The following is an 18,332-nucleotide window of genomic DNA, read 5'->3' as shown; positions in this document are numbered from 1 at the left end:
ATAATAATATATTAATCCTCCTAAAATATTTCATAGGGACTGGCCCTAAATCCCTTGACTAGAGAATTGTGAAGTTGGATTAGAACTATAACTAAAACCAATAACCAAAATAAATTGGATTAATCCCGCAGACAGTAGAATATGAGAAACTGCACTTAGAACAGTCAGAGCAGCAGAGTGATACATCCTGCCAGTATCGAGGCCAGTTGGACCAACTATAGCACAAAGTCAGACACCATCAATAACCCAACTCTGTGTTATCAATAGAGTCAAAACCCAGCCTGGTTAGCTAACCAGCTGAGTATTCATCAATAGACGAGCTGTGCGATGCAGTATCGATCTCGATGATGCAACTGAGGCTATTTGTTGCAGTGAAGGTGACGATAAAGAAGACTCACAAGGCCACAGTTTGGTCAGCAGAGCTGCCGCTGAACAAAGAGTGACTTGTGTGAACTGTGAGAACAGAAACTACACACAAGGTTAAAACTGTTGAAATGACAAAGAGCAAAGACAACAGAAATCTGGCTCTAAAGTGGAAAAAGGTGGGGGAAAGCATACAGTACACGCCTTAAAAAAGATACAACTACCTTGATAACCAATTCATTGTTTGAGTCAGTTATCAAGCAACAACATGCTAAACATTTGCAGGTAGCAGCTTCTTAACATGCAAGTATTTTCTGCTTTATATCATTGCATACTGTAAATTGTAGACTGTTGCTTAGACAAAACAAGATATTTGAAGACCCCAACAAATTGTGAAGAGCTTCTTTCACAAGTTTCTGACATTTAATAGACAACACAATAAATTGACAAAAAAATATAAAAATAAGAAATCAGCAGATTAATCAATAATGGCTTAGCTGCAAACCTAGAACACGCTGGTGCCAATAAATGTAGCGCCACCTCTGACACTGCAATTATGACAATATTATCCAGTGATTGATGCAATATACGAGTCGCAAGATTTTCCACACAAAGCAAAGAAGATAAATCATATGCAAATAAAACCTTACACCTAATGAAGCATATATTTTAGACAACACCGACACCAACATTTCAACACTGCTTTATTTCCAGAGGTGAATATTCCACCAACAAAGCCAGATGACAAAAACAATGAAACTTTAACTGCTGAAAACAGAATGAAGGCCTGAGGCTGTTTCTCGCTCAATTTTGTTTCATTAGATCGCTCTCAATTAACACATGCATCACACACACACACACACACACACACAAACACAAATAGCGGCAGCAGGCCAAGTTCAGACAGGAGAAAATAATCTCATTAGAGCATGAGTGCAACACATGTAGTTAACACATGACCCTAGACAAGCATACGGTGACGTACTTTAGTATTAACCTTGTTAGTTCCAGTGGACTGTGTGGACAAATGATGGTTATGTCATAGTGACACAAAGCAGAACTCGATGCTCTCACTTGCTTATTGAAATGTCTGTCTGAAACTATATTGACTTTGCAAAATAAATAAAATCGCCCATAAACCTGAACAGACAAGCTCTTTATCAAACAGCAAGAGGGGAGAGGAGAGTCTTTCAGTCCTCAACTTTCCCAATGAAAATGGTCAAAGTTCAGAATTACTGCTGCACGCAAGTAATCTGAGAGGTCATATCCTCAGGCAAAACAACACGTGAAGAACACACACACACACACACACACACACACACACACACACACACACACACACACACACACACACACACACACACACACACACACACACACACACACACACACACACACACACACACACACACACACACACACACACACACACACACACACACACACACACACACACACACACACACACACACACACACACACACACACACACACACACGATGACCGTAGGCTGAAAACCCCTTCAGCCAAACAACCAAAAACATCCGTGTGTGTGTTTTATGGTTTTGTGATGGCTGCAAATACTGACTGTCTTCATCTTTCCACACAAACGTTTAAAACACAGTTTCAAGTTACTCACCTTCTGTAAGCTGGTTGGGTTGAGTTGTGTTTTATCGATGATCTTTATTGCAACCTGGGAGGAAACAACAAAAAGAGAAATGAACAAAAACAATGTAACAAAGAAAACAACAAATATGATTTCCACACTAAAGTAAGTGTCTAGGTTGTTGCAGTAAATCTCAACAGAAACTTAATACTATTAGTTTATATAAGGTAGTATTCATTTATGGGCTATCGTACTAAAATGCTTTTCACTGTACAAAAGGGTTAAACATTTGGTGGTTGGCTTTATTCCCTGTATGTTAACACTCTGAAACCCAAAACCCGCCGGCGGGTTTGAAAAGCATGTTCTCTTTTCTTTTAAAACATTTTTTTTTTTTTAAATCAAAGATTGCAATTTTGAAAGTTCATCAAAATCACTTTATACTACGTGCCTGACTTAAAGATTGTGTCAAAAATAAACCAATTGCACTATCCAGATCCTGTAAAATGTAATTTTGCACTGCAAATAGGAAGCCATGTTTGACTTGGCTGAAACAAAAGTTCAGCAAAACTTTGACTGAACTGCCGGGCTGTTTACACATCGCAAAGAGGACAAGAGCGGTTGTGAGGAGAGTTTATAAAAATTTAAATAGTTTAATATTTCGAGCACGTGGAGCCCCGTTCTTTTTTCCATTTTGGTAACACCTGTGGGACAAAATGTTGAAGATACAGATTCCACTTCATTCAAACTTTTGTAAAATAAATGATAAAAGATATTAAACCTTTTTTCTATGATTTAAATTGCATTATAACTGTGTATACTGTACAAAAGACATTGTCCCTAAAAGAGTTTTCCCTACTTTTAGCCATGTATGTGCTGTTTCCATAGAGGTGCAGGACACAGTGATATAACGCCCTGAAAGTGCTTTGGGTTCAGAGGCTTAAAGCAATTTATGATTATTTCCTTTAACTTTAAAACTGGCTTCAAATTATTCATTTATTCAATTAGTTGCTGATAAATGTTTTCAATCAACTTATCGTTTCAGCTCCAGTTTATTCAACTATTTAAATTTCAAAACTGCATAAGGCTGTCTTCATCAGACTGGCGGCTACTGAACAATGTGATCTGCACTATATAAAACAGACACATTTTTAGCATTAAAATTAGCACTATCCATTATTCTAAAAAGGTAAATAAGAAAAAAACAAATCACCAAACCACACTGTAGTGCTGACAAACTACAATGTATATACACACAGTGCTTTACAGCATGTATAGAACACAGAAGCGGAAATCCACTAAACAAACCGACAAAGCTTCGTAAGAGGCTTAATGTGGTGGTGACCCGGTCAAAGACTGCGTCAAACCTCCAATATATGACTGCCCTCTGCTTTATATGGGTGGAACACAACAGCTCTCACATGATTGAGCCAGCGGCAGACACAAAGTTTCTACTGAGCCTGACGGAGTTATTAACTCAACTAATGTAGGTCAGAGTTTCACGAGAAGAAAGACTACAGTATAAACCCGCTAGCAAGCACATTAACTTGAACAAATGAACCAAACATGCTAACAAATTTAGCATTACTCAACTGTTCAAAACAAGTTGGGAAGAAAGCAATGCTATGTAATGTCATCCAACCTGTTCACAGCGTTTCCACAACATAACCAAGAGCAGCCTATTCAACATACTCTCGTCATTAAGCTACCAAGATCTCCGAGGAAGGTTTGACTTTCTCTCTACATTTTCTATGTGTTTTCAATGACTGGAAAAGTGGTCAACTGTTTTCCAGGTTTTCCAGGACACGTGGGAACCCTATTCCTGGTTCTTTAAACTCACCTCTCTGCCGGTCAGTATGTGTCGTGCCAATTTGACCTTGGCGAAGTTGCCCTTGCCAATGGTTTTGAGCAGCCGGTAGTTTCCGATGTGTGGCTGCTCATCTGAGCACAGGGCTATGGAGTTACGACATCGGGCACCAAGCGAGCGGCTCGACCAGCCGGTACCCTTCTCCGAGCGGCTGGCCGACAGGGAGGTATGCTGAGGAGAGAGAGAGAGAAGGGTGAACCACCAGTATAACTAAACAATGTGCCTGATAGTTTTTAATGAAGACATTTCCCATTTAAATACCAGTTTTTTTGTTGGCCTTTGTAAATGCACTATTAGGTCTAATTACGTGTATTCTATTCCAGTATCTCAGTCTGTAGGGACTTGGCTTGGGAACTGGAGTTCAAGTCACAGAACAGACCAAGTATGAACTGGTACTTTGAGAGGTAAATAGGAGAGACCCAATGGAGGAATTATTATTAGTTTTTAGTATGAAGAAAATTGACCATTAGTGTTGTCATTATGTAAGAAATGTACTAAAACAGATGATACCAATTGTATCCTTTGAATTCTAAAGAGATACCATTTTACTGTGTTAGTATTGCATTGCAGTCAGTAGTGGTTCACATATTTAAATGAGTTAGAGAGCCACACCCTCGAGAGTATCTCCCTCCCCATGCTATACAACATCAAAGCGATCAACGAACACCATGTGACCTTGACTCTAGTGGTCCTGTAGTCATGTGACAGCAGCCTGGTACCAGACACCCAAAAGTGAAAAGCGAGAGTAACCAGGCCAACTATGAATCTCATCTGACCCCTCAGAGTCTGCATTCCTCACATTCGTGTGTGGCTTTGAGGTCACTGGTGATAAACACGCGTTGCTGTGTCTGTACGACATGAGGTGACACCGGCACATTGATCTGCCCTGTACCCCCAACACTCTGCAGATACACATGACAAGCTCATTACAAAGTTTCACAAGCTGGAGCTGAGCAGACACAGCTCGTTTGGGAATCACTGTCTCCTAACAACAGCAGGATAGTGACACGTCAAGTATTTGACATTAGATTAAAAAAACCTCAAATATATTAGATAAAAAAACTAAAATATTCCATGCTTGGCACTAAATCTCATACTCAACCCGCATTCACCCAATGTTTTACACATGTATTTACTATCTGCCAGACCAGATGTGTTTTCAGCTTTTCTTTGTTTGACATATTAAACTGAATATCTTTAGGTTTTGTAGTGACACAACAACATTTAAAGACATCACCTTGGACTTGGCAACTGGGATGATTCGACATCGATTAATCTAGACAACAATCGATAAATAAAATGATTGTAAATTGGAGCCCTTATAATAATGCAGTTACTTTTTTTCCTCCAACCGTTCTCTTCACTTCTCAGCCTGACCCGACCTGAACCCTTTAGGTCAAGTGAGTTCCGAGGTCTGGAAGCATAAACATCAAACTCTTCTAATCCCTCCATCTGCTGAAGAAACAGAAATATCCCACGGACACTTGAACTTTTCATCTGTAGTGGAGCTGACATGAGCAACAAGGAAATAAGAAAGAACAGGAAGCATCAGAGGCTCACAGTCGTACTTCACTTCCCATCAGGCCTAACTACAATGAACGACACAAACATTTCAAACAGCATCATTTAATATGTTTGTTGTTGTTGTTTTAACTGTCCTGTTTGCCAACTTCCACACGCTTTCACAAGACAAAACTGAGAGATGACAGCGTTGTGTCAGTCAGTTATTTAGATAAGACAGTGTCAATTATTACCACGCAACACCGTGAGATTCACTAATCCCAGCAAAGGAGACTGATGAATGAACACTAAATTTAAGCACTAAATGTGCAATTACACCGACAGTTTTTTGGATCAAACCATTGGAGGACAGTGTACACCAGGGGTATTCAAATAAAATTCAAAGAGGTCCAGTTAGAGAAAGTTTCCGCGAGCAAAGGTCCGGAGCATCATAATGTCTAACTTGCGTTATGAATTAGTGTGATATATATTGAAGCAGCCTAGTAGCTGTATCAACGTCAAATCTAATAAAGAAAGTACAATTTTATAACATTTAGACAATATTTATTAGTCACTTAACATTGAACTATACAGATATATATAATACTGTAGATATGTATAATGTTCTTCTCAGGCTTCATTTAAAAAATAAGAGAAAATAAATTAAAATAGCTTTTGAAAGATTGTGCATCTCAAAATAAAGTGCTTAATCTTAGAAGAATACAATAAAGTGTAGCAGCAGCTTGAGTTTCCCTTTTTCTTTAACTGTTTCACATCTTGATTTAACTCTCAACCAATGTTCAGAATAAATCAGTCTCAACACATCTTAACAATTGAACAGTTTAACCCAGACTAGCACATCCTGGGTTAAACTGTTCTCTGTGGCTGATGATGCTGTCAGGTGGCCTATCTGCTTTATATTAGTCACAAATCTAAAGTCACATTGGGCTCTGAGTGCTTATTTTCTGTGCCCTCAGTTCAGACTTGAGTGGGTTTGTTTGGTCAAAAACGTTGTGCTTCGTCTCATAGTGGCGTTTCACATCACCACTGTTAATGAGCACCACGGTCTCTGAGCATATGAGACGCTGGTGTTGTGCTCCAGTGGGAAGGATGAACATGAATGAGTCCATTCTGGGTTGAAAGCTCTGTTGACTTCTCTCTTCTTGGAGAGCGCCATGAGTAGTTATTGTTCTCTCCCTGTCTGCCGCTCACTCGTCTCTTCGTCTGTGTTTCTCTCCCTTTCTCCGTCTTCTCTCTCTGTATCGCTAACTCGTCTTTCTGTCTGTCACGTGCCTCTCGCCTCTCATCTGTCTGTATTCAGAGTCGCAATGTTTGCCGCCTGGAATGCACATATTTGATTGGCTGCGTAGCATCACGTGGGATGCTTAACTCGCATGTAATTGGTCTGTGAGTTTCCTGAACCGCTAAACCTGTGCCGTAAATACGAGAATAGCCGCGCTGGTTAAAATAGAAGTGCCCCGTCAAAATTGAAAGTCCCTCAATAATTTATTGATTATAGGTCCGGGTCCGGATAGGTCGGCGTCTGGGTCCGGACTCGGACCGCGGTCCGCCTGTTAGTGACCCCTGGTGTATACTGTCATCTCTGTACATTTAGGCTCACAATTCTGAAAAAGGCCACAATGTCAGACAGATATAAGTGAACATATGTAGAATCAGGGACTGCATTACTGTGAGAAAAGGGAAATATAGAGAGAAACTGTGCCAGTCATGACAAGCCCTCAGCACAATGACTCTCCATTTCCACACTATGAGAACTACACTCTCTACAACCACATCACCTTGGAATGCGCCCAATGTGGTAAACATTGGTGAGATCACCAGATCTAAGGATTTTCCAGGACACGAGGGAAAGTGCACAGGCTCAGACCTTTAATACCAATAATACTGGCATACTATAACTGCCATTAATGCTACTAATATTAAAACTCAGAGCAAAGTAAAAGATCACAGTAAACATTTCTACAAAACTTGTATGTGCAGTAAGTTTTAGTGGTAAGTATTGAGGCCAATCCAGCCATATTTTTCAAGTCACTCAGGATACTCACAATTATTCTGATAATGGAAATTCTCCACAATAAACTTATTGTGAGTGTTTCTTATATTGTCCCATCCCTAGTTGCAGAACGTGGTTCTCAAATGATAGCTGCGCTGAAACCATCTTGTTCCTTATGAGTGAAAATGAGCGTGGCATCAAAGTGCTATAATTTGGTAAGAAGCTAAGAAGAGAAAAGTGTCTACAAAAGCTGAGGTCATTGTTTAGTTCACATACTGTAGCATGCAATGTGCCAAAAAGTTAATTCATTTTATGACCGTCATGAATCAGTACACTAGAAAAACTTACTTTATTCTTTCAATATTTCATCTCTATATGAAGTTGACCACACATCTGCCATTTAGGGTCGAACCATTGTGATTTCTGAACTTGTGAACAGAAACAAAGTACAGAAAACTTGAACTGAAAAAGCAAGGAGACTGTAAAGTAACCATTGAAGAAGCTTTTAAGGAAGTGTTTGAGGGATTGTAGAGATACTATAAGGGCATTTATAGTATTATAGACATCCAAGAGAATATGTTGCTTTTCCCAATTTAATCCGCCACATTCATTTTCACCTCCTCTTGGCCCTTCCCCCATTTATTCACCCCTTCTTCTCTCTCCCCTGGCTCATCCCATCCCCCAGACAAATCAATTTGCCTTCCTTCCCTCTATTCTCCTCTCCACGCCTGGACCCGCCCTCTCTTTTGTCTCGTGCTGCTATCTTCATTTTCAGCGACCTCACATCAATTTGAGCTTCATGCCGCCCTCCACCACCCATCTCCCCTCCCCCCGTCCCACATACCCCTTTCAAGGAGCGCAGTCCATCGATTCACCCACTCCTGATTACCACGCAGTTTCATTCATGAGGAGGCCGCCCTCTGTGTGAGTGTGCGTATGTGTGCGGTTGGGTGAGGTGTGATGGGGTCTCAGTGGACTGGGGCCAGCAGAGGTATTTTGGAGGTGAGTTGGTGGGGGTTCGGGTTATCCACATCACCACACATGTAGAGTGACATTTGGTGTGTGTGTGTGTGTGTGTGTGTGTGTGTGTGTAAACTGAAAGAAATCCAAATCTTTGTGACGATGTCCTGCATCTCACAACTCGCTCAGCTGTCTTAAAATCTTTGTTCTGACTCCTGGGAAACTCGTGGGGCTGATGGGAGAGCCACAGCTGTAACTGACGGTTAAACACATTGAATGTTACCCTCGCGTTATCCTTGTAAAGTCAGTTGTTTTAAGTATTGGTCGCCATTTGAACTGCCTCCCTTCTTAATCTAATGTAAATCTTTTAGGGCTGCACGCTATAAAAAGGTAAGTGTGCAATATGCGATATCAAATCAAATTTATTTGTATAGCCCAATATCACAAATTATACATTTGTCTCAGTGTGCTTTACAGACTGTACAGGTTACGACACCCTCTGTCCTTAGACCCTCGCACAAGTGAAAACTTCCTAAAAGAAACCCCATAATTAAAGGGGAAAAATGGAAGATTATTATAGAAATTATTTCCAACATTCTTTTATTAAACTAATTGAACCGAATACAAAATGTACCAAAAAGAACAATAATTGCGTTTCTACTCTTACGCTCTTTTAACCAACTCAATTTTTGTTTTTAAATTATATATTTTGCAGCCGTTAAAAACGTGAAAATTCTGATCAATCTGATCCATGTTATCATGATTGAAAAACAAATCTATTTCACTGCACCATCTGAATTTTATGTTGCGGTTGTGATTCACTTTTCTAATAACCCACGGCATAATACTAGTTTTGGCCAAATCCATAAATTCACTATGTAATACTGTCCTAAAGCTGGTTCTCATCATTGACTATACCAAGTCAAAAGGCAGTTAATACCTTTACATTCTTGCGTGGATGATGGGAATGACAGTTTGACATCATTTCAACAACAGAATGCTGAACATGTGAGAGCAGAAAACAATCAACCTGTCAACAGCAGCATTATCATAGTTCCATCAGATCTTTAGACGCGTTACATGTTGTGTAAAAACTTAACTAACCCCCTTTGTCCTCGAGTGTCAACTTCAGCTGAAAGATGACACACTTCTAACACAACTTAGAGGTTCTCCAAACTGTTAAAATGTCAGATAATTAAAAGAAAAAAGGTAAAGATTAAGCCAAGGTTGTTTTTTAAAAAGTCGTCACAGATCATGTACAAATATATACTGCGCTGCATGTGCAGCTTACATATGTTCACAATAACCAGTTGCCAGTTCATTAGGTACACCTTGATAAACTAATGCAGTCTAAAACAACAGTACTGCAATAAATCCTACCGTCCTACCAGGTGTTGATCATGTGTGAGCAAAACGGAGTGAATAGCACAGATAGATAGAACGGTGAGACTGTGGGCTGCAGTTTGAAGCGGTAAGGATTTAGCCTTAGTACATGGGCGCCCGCTCAACCAGGTGCGCTACTGGGGTGCACAAATTTTGAAAAATGTAATCCCGAGGGCCATCACAGAGATATGATGAGTAAGAGCTACACGTCATGGGATATAATTGGTACAAAAGAATAAGTGTTGCAAAATATGCGATGGCCTGCATGTATGGCATTCCATCAGCTTTTCTACAGTACACAGCGCTTATATCTGTGCTGATCTGTGAGGGCGTACAGCTGAAGAAATGTGAATGGAAACTCATGAATGTTGTGAAGCAGTTCATTTCACTCTGAATATGTGCCTAATTTGACTGAACTTGCTCATCTTTTGTACTTTAAACTTGATGATTTCATAAACTGAAAATAATCGACGGCCACCCTTGCTTGTTTTTTTTCTTTACATGCCGCTTAATTCTCAGACTACAGGAATATTTATCATATCACAGTCATTGTATGAGTTTTTAAATGTTATTAATGCAGGAATTATGTCTTATTCTGTTACTGGACTCAAATGTCTCTGCGTGCAAATGGGATTTTCGCTTTCGTAATTGCTCCGTTATCGTGGTTTTAAATGAAGCTTGGAGGGACGGCGAAGGCAGGGGCAGACATCTGCAACGTTAAGACTTGCAGCGTGACAAACACAAACACGTTTCCAAACAATGGACCACACCCTGAGGGAGGTGCCCTGCTGCTACAGCCTGGTACTGTAGGTCTGAGAGAGTGCGGGTGTTGGTAGGGTGGTATTGAGTAAAGACAGGATGTGTGACATTGGTCTTAAGCAGAGGGATGGCGCAACCTTGAGCCATATTCCACCCCTGCTAACAAACCACACACACACACACACACACACACACACACACACACACACACACACACACACACACACACACACACACACACACACACACACACACACACACACACACACACACACACACACACACACACACACAACACACACACACACACACACACGAAAACAACTGTAGGAAATGGTTCATGATAACTAGGTTTGTCGGGACATTTGATTTATGATCATGTCCCAGAGCAGTAGTTAAAGAATATTTAAAGGTCTATTTTCGGTGTAAATGATGTAGTATGTTCAAGTGCTCAAAGCAACAGAGATCCAAACAAAAAGCACAGACCTGTAGTTAGGAGAACACATGCATACTTACTATATCTAAACTATCTAAACAAGAACAAAAAAATAGGCGTTTTGTACCCTTGTGGCTACGGGCTTTATAGGGTGGCACGATATGAGGAAAATATGCAATAACGTTGTTGAAAATCCCGATATGGTGATTTAATGGTGCTCTGATCAATCAGCCAACGATCGTTAATTGGGCATTTTTTATCTTAATAGCTTGATCGTGATCTTTATAAAGACCGATCAGATGAAACATCGACTCTGAATTGAGTCACGATCTGCAGCGATAGTTTCTGTCTCTCATGCAACCACAGTATCCAAAGACTCTTTGTCCCCCCCCCCCCTTCTACAGTCAACTACTAAACATGTCATAAAAATATCTTATTTTCAATAGAGCCAAATACACGTTTGACATATTGACACCTCAGTCATCCATCAGGAGTACGTGTCAAGAGCATCCGGATGTTGCATGAACTGAACCTGCATCACTTCCTGTCTTGGGGACAGAGATGTCACAACAATTACAGCAGAAGTGTCACATGTTGCGCTGCAACACTAGGCAAGCGTTTCCTGGCCGGCCCCACAAGGAAGAGGGAGCTGCCAGAAAAACCTGTCAGTGAGCGTGACGGACATGCCGTCTGAAACTCCGGAGCTGAGGCGCCATCAGCTGCTGGAGTCGTGCTTTGCTCTCCACAGTTATGTGATCTGGACTTTCCACAAAGAGATGCTATGAGAATAAAAAGTTTAACGTTTTCAGTCACATCAACTATACATACTGGATATCAGTCGTACTGAGTGAATAAAGTAATACAGTCGGATTAAATTGATTATGATCGGAAAAAAATATACAATGAATCTTATTAGCCAGCATCATTCACTAATAAGTGAAAACAAAAAAGTCAGAAACACAAATTGTATCACAGTCATCACACAGAGACCTCATGATGGTGGCTGCCTGAGGGAATCTCATCCACCTTCAGGTCTGACCGCATTAAACCTCGCTGTAATTCACCAGTATTCTGTCAATTATTTCAATATTGATTTCTGGCCAACTAATAAAGCCCAAATACAAATGTAATAAGAAAACCTCAGCACTGGAACTATGACCGTCTCACCAGCGCAGTGTCACCACCATTAATTTACTTTTATCACAGGAAATATTATTATATCAAATAATAATAATAATAATATTATTATATCTTGTATCCATTTGTAGCACTTTCTGCTCTAATAAAAAGAAGAAGGTGGAGAGTGGCAGGAAAACATAATGAGTTTGAAGGTCACGCTGGATCGAAATGTCTTTGAATTTCAGAATAACAAACAATGTGTAACAAACACTAACGTTTCTTAATCTGTAACTACTGAAGCTGAATAAGAGAAAATGTGTGGACGAGCTGAGAGACATTCAGTTTCTGTTGTACTCAGATTCCTACCGATAACCATTAGACTGAGTCAGACCCCTGTGGCTGGGAGACTCCTCTCACTGACATGTACTCTATATTTCCCCAAGGCGGGCTGAATTGTGTTCTACGTGTCAAATACCGTACCAGCAGCAAAGGTACATTAAAAAAACAACTCAGAGGAGCCTCATTCAATCCCCTCATTTCACTGGCAGCGTTTGCATTTCTGGAATGTTATCATGGCTTTGAAATGAGTTCCTAGAACCCTCCGGTTAGGAAACTTGCTCAAACGTCACCAATAAAACTCATCTCAAGTAAAAGCATGAAGATCACCAGGCTGGGAGTTTCTCATGATCATAGAGATTCTCTCCTCATTGGGGCTCAATTCATCATTAAATCATCTTCACCCTGTGGAACATCTAAATATTATTGCCAAAAAGAGCCAAAGAACACAAAGTTGAAGGCAACTACCCGACATTGTGGGTTTAGGACAGCCTCCCTCCTCCAGTCTGACATTATCTGGAGTAAGAGTAACTTGATTCCCCAGTATGGACAATGCACGCTTTCTGTTGGCCACTGGAGATCTGCCACATTACTCAGCATATCATTCACTGCAGGGCCGTGATCATCAGACCAGGCTGAGTAAGATCAGAAGTCAGTCAGATGTATTCTGTTTGCATCAACAGCAGCGGATTAAAGCGCTGAGTCACTCCTTGTCTAGACATCGGTTTCTCTCTCAGTAATGTACTGTCCCACAAACCTACTGTCACTGCATGCTCTGAGATACATTTTCAAAGGTCTCCGCAACAGCAAAGAGAGATAGGGTGTTCTTTACCAAAGTCCAACACAACTATAAAATCACATTTTAGGAAAATGGACTTTATTTTTGTAGTTTGGCCCATCATAATCAAAGTAACTGCTCTAATGTGATCCAGACAACATTCAGAAAATAAAGAATGACGCCGCAAGAAACATGCAGTCAGATGATCCGACAGGTTGTGAACAAGCCCACAGCTAATCTTATTTATCCCAGCACTTTCTTTGCAGATTAAACAAAGTGAGCGCACCCATAATGTCGTAATAATGCCTCACTACACAGGGAAACTGTGTGCACACGCAACCAATGGGAAGTACAGTGGGGCAAAGCAGAACCAGAAAGTCTGTCTGTAAAATGTGATGAGTTGGAGAGTTTGTGCTTGCCTTCGTTTCCTTTTACAAATTCCAAGTTGCGTCAAAACTACACAATTAAAGTAGTTTGAAGGAGTTTTTACCCTCACTCTCAACTCTGGATCCGAAAACAGAAACTTGGAGTGAAATCCCCACATTCATTTCACATTTTGTTGCATAATATACTTCAGCACCTTCCAACCGCTCCCTTTCTAGCATTCTCCCAGCTCCCAGTCTTTGTTTCTGCCCAGTCTGCCACTTCAGTGCGACCCAAAGTGACAAAGTCTGCAACAACCGCTCACACCAATTACTTTTCTTCCTTATGCCCAAAGCAATTGACCTGAAAAGTCAAAACCACAACAAGCTTTTTAGTGAAACGAGACCTGCTTGGTAATATCTGCTACATGAAATGTAACGGTTGGTTTGGCTTCACAGATCAGGATTAGTGCAGATCGTCTGACTAAGTTGTTGACACAAGGAATTTCCATGTTAGATATTTTTAGTTAAAAACTAGGGTTTGAAAATGTGCCTTTGTTGGTTTGAAACAAAAAGGTTAAAGGGAACCCAGATTAATAGCCAAGAAGAATTTGCTTAAGATTACAGTCTGTCTTCTGCAGAAAACTACTAAACACACTGTACTAGCGACACTGTAAGAGGAAGTTATGACAGAGCAGGTGACAACACCTACAATGTACTATCGTCTCTCTGCCATTACACATTACCATAGAAAATGTCAACCCTAAAGGACAACCCAAATGGGAAACGCTCGTAATGTGAAAATGACCAGATGACAGGCTCTGTGTCTCTGCTAACTATTAAAATACTTTCTTTTATTGCAGAGTTCCTGTCTGCAGCAGCTAATGGACAGAAACAATGACTGGTGTTTCTAATGCGACATTTCCTCTGGTAACAAGAACATTACCACAAACATACATAGATCACAGGATACCGTCTTTATCACATACAGCTTAGAGTAAACAACCTGAAACATGAAGTACACTGCAAGGGATTCAGCTACAAACTATATTTGATGAAACGCATGTCGGTACCAAATCGATACGTCACTCTGTTATTTATCCAAAATAATTAGGTGTTATGAATGAAAATAGAGGTGTGTGGAAATGCTGACACATAAGCCCCTTTCACACTGCAACCCTAACATTACACGCTGCCCCAGAGGAGCTGTAAGTGAGAACGCAAATGTCCAAATCTTGCGGATCGGACATTAAGCGGGCTTACCAGAAAATAATTGCTCATTTCCCAGTGAGTGCGTTTCCAGTCGGCTGGCGAAGAAAACTGAAAAAACAAACATCTGAGGGTGAAAAAGAAGGGATCCTTTACAAGAAAACCCCAACAACAATGTTTAACTGAAAAGACGACCAGATTCTGGATCTTCTGTTGATTAGGGACAACGCCGAAATCATCAGATAAAAGGTTCAAGGAACGGCAAGAGACAGTTGTTTATGACCAAATTACAAACAGGCTACATGACCGCGGTGTAACCCGCATAGTGTCATGCCTCCTGCACGGTCTAAAAGAGGTGCCACCCCTAAACCAAACAGAGTACTTTGAGTTAGTGAGAACGCTTCGGACACGGACAATCTCCTGTTGTGTGCGACAATGTCCTGACCTGATTCTCTGGACATTTTCTGGAGTTCATATGAGGAAACGGCTATGGGCTGTGGTTCGTTGAAAAATGACGATAACCTTCTTTCAAGCTTCATAGAGCTGAAAAGATACTCATACTACAGACGCAAACACACTTAAGAGGACAGGAAGAGCAGATATTGTATCTGCATGGGTAAACCGCAGCAGCTCAGGCCCGAGGAGAGGCTGAGGACAGTAAGTCGACACCTGAGAGCACGACAGCAGAAGAGCCCCATTACACAATGAACACAACAGACCGACTGTGTGCTCTGACTGTGAGCCTCTGAGTGTCCTTGCCTGAGTGCTCAGCCGGCTCTCTGTCTCTGTGTGTGTGTGTGTGTGTGTGTGTGTGTGTGTGTGTGTGTGGTAGCCTGATATATACAGAAAACGCCACCTGTTCAGCACCCGTTGCTGACTAACGTCTTAACTAGAATTACATATTAGCTGGCAGGAAAACGATTTGTCCTGACAAAAAGACATGGCAGTCACATTTGTATTATATGCCAATAAAGTTTAACTAATAAACATAACCAACACACATTACAAATGTGCCTCTTTATCCTGCTTCTGATACTCGTTTCTTTCCCTTTGAAACTTCAAGAAGCCAATGCCTTACTTGATTTTACATTCTCAATATTTCCATCATACATAGTGTACCTTACAGAATTAGTTTTTGTTGATTTTTGTCGATCACATTTTTATAAATGTCTGCTAAATGTCAATAAACATTTACCCACATCACTACACTCACTTCTGGTGAACACCAAGTAATGAGTTTCCCCATTTCCACCAGTAGTAATACATATTATTTGTGATAAATAAAGAACTAGGTACTCGATCAGAGTGGACAAAAACAAAAACAAAAAGAGCACCACCTACAGACACTTAAAACTCATCAGGACAGTGGACTCACAGGAGGATGAAAAAAGCGATTTGGAGAGTGCAATGCAAAAAAACATAAACGAGAAGGTAAGACAGTATTCAAGCAAGTAATACTAGTCACAGCAGGGAAAGTTCATTCTTAAATTTATCTTATAAACCTGCTACTGCTGTGCTCTTGAGCAAACCATTTACAGGAAGGTCTGCTTAATCTCTTAAGCCTTTTTCCCAGCACTGCCCTGCTTTACATTCACACTTTCATACTTTCACAGCTGAATCTGCTCAGTTCTACCACAGTTTGCCCCTGACAAGTATTAACTGAGCTACCTGCGCAGAGACTTGCTCATAGACACCTTGGTAGTAGCTGTTAAGTCTAAACAGATGGTAAATCAATCACCTTTCCAGGGACTTAAGCCGGAAATTTCCTTGCAACTGGCCCACTTCTCTGACCTTTGGGCTACTGTTGCACCCGTAACGCAAAACATATTTTAGCTGGGTTAAGCTGACGAGTGCACAACGCAGCACACGTCAGCGGAGCATTGTGGCCAATCTAGGTCATCTAATATCAATCTGCCTAATTTTATACCAATCATACATGGTTCAGTTGGCCTCAGAGAACTACATGATTAAAAGCCTGGAGCTGTTTAGCACTGTGTCTGGCGTGTTTCTAGGTGAAACGAATGCCATCATGTGGGGCATCAGAGATGGGTGCCAGCTTTTGGGTAACAAGTCAGGACAGCGCGCAAACTCATGAATCTTTCACTTGTTCGGGGAACAAAAAAGCCCTGCTCTGCCCTGCAGTGCCACACAGAAGTACATGCTGGCTTATTTTTTCTAAGAACACACAGCTGAACCTGTGCAAACAAGCCTACTACCCACACCTACTCCATGACTTCCTTGTCTCTCTACCTCTCACACACAGATAAAAGCTCATGACCAGCCCCAAGTAAAATAGTTTGCCTATTCCCACAGTACAGTGATAAAAAGCACAGGCATGCATACATACATGCATACCTGTGTTTTATGCTTGTAAGGACCTTCGGTGAAAAGAATATAAAATATAATTGTCCATGTTTGGAAAAGAGGATGAACACCAATACAAACACATTCCCAGAAACACATCTGAAGTTGATTGATGGCAGTATTTAGCAAAACAACAGACAAATGTCAGCGGTCACAAGGAGTTAAGATACGATTAAAGATATGGTAAGTAAAAGTAGATCATTTAGATTAAACTTATTGTATAAGTTCCCATGTACAAAAATAACACCAAGAAAATAAATTAAGTGAGAAGGGATAAAGACTGAACAGCAGCAACAGTTGTCTTGGCTGCGCCCCGCCAACGGAGCCCTGCCTGAAATTCAAGGTGGTTTTTTTCTCTTTCTCTAATAAAATAAATAAATATATTTTTTATTCACAACTCACTTTTCACATTGACAAGTCTCTTTTATTAAATAAACTAAATGCTGATGCTATTGAGTATGTGCACGTTTCAGTTTGTACTGTCTACTTTGCGCTTTCACATTCTCTCCTTCGCTCCGTTTTGCGAAGGGCGGGGCTTCGCAGATGACACACACACACACACACCTACACGTGCGCACACACCTACAGAGCGGAAGAAAGGAGAGGAGAGAACTAAATAGAAACCGCGCCACGCACGCAATCGGTGAGCGCCCCTCTAAAGCAGTAAACCTAGGGGAAACACTGAGCAAACAGGCAGTGGAGGGAACAGAGAGTACGAACATGCAAAGTGTGGATCCTGGTGTGAAAGCTCTGGCTGTCATGTTATGAGAGCTGTGATTGATTTATAATGTGCTGATGGTGATCTCAGAAGATGACAAAGCCACGGGGGGATAAATATCTCGGGTAGAGTTGTGTGATGTGATAATGATGGTCTCCGTTCTGCAGGAGATTATGAAACAACTACATTCACTTTCTGTGTATACGCACATCCCAAACATTCATATTACGTGCCGCGTATACCACTTCTATTTACTCCGATTTTGACGATCTTCTGACCTCTACGGGTCTTAAATGCTTTTGTACACTAAAACCTGCAAAAGTGATGAAATTCAACATCTAGCTCAAAATCATAAACCAAAATGTACTCGTCCGTTGTGAGTAGTACTGTTCAAGTGTTTTATGGTTTTAGTGAAGATGTGTTTGGGAAGTAGTGAGCATATGACTGGATAATGAGACTAAAACTGCACGCGTTGTGTGAGTGTTTGTGCCATGGAGGCATAGAAAAGTACGTTTTTACAAACGGTCATTTTGAAGGTAAAGTAAAAGTAATGTCCTGATA

General features: G+C 40.8%; 1 protein-coding gene across 3 annotated transcripts in view; it reads right to left on the bottom strand.

Annotated features, from left to right (window-relative positions):
• mark4b (MAP/microtubule affinity-regulating kinase 4b) overlaps positions 1–18,332 on the bottom strand; it is a 52,387-nt gene that overhangs the window by 30,687 nt on the left and 3,368 nt on the right. For all 3 annotated transcript variants that reach the window (XM_029446244.1, XM_029446242.1, XM_029446243.1), the window contains exons 2-3: positions 3,807–4,004; positions 2,003–2,056 (exon numbers count right to left, since the gene is read on the bottom strand). In XM_029446244.1, coding sequence (XP_029302104.1) covers positions 2,003–2,056; positions 3,807–4,004 — 252 coding nt within the window. The remainder of the gene's footprint in view (positions 1–2,002; positions 2,057–3,806; positions 4,005–18,332) is intronic.

The sequence above is a fragment of the Cottoperca gobio genome, chromosome 13 (assembly GCF_900634415.1).
Source record: "Cottoperca gobio chromosome 13, fCotGob3.1, whole genome shotgun sequence".
NCBI lineage: Eukaryota > Metazoa > Chordata > Actinopteri > Perciformes > Bovichtidae > Cottoperca > Cottoperca gobio.
This window is presented reverse-complemented; position numbering and strand designations above follow the sequence as displayed.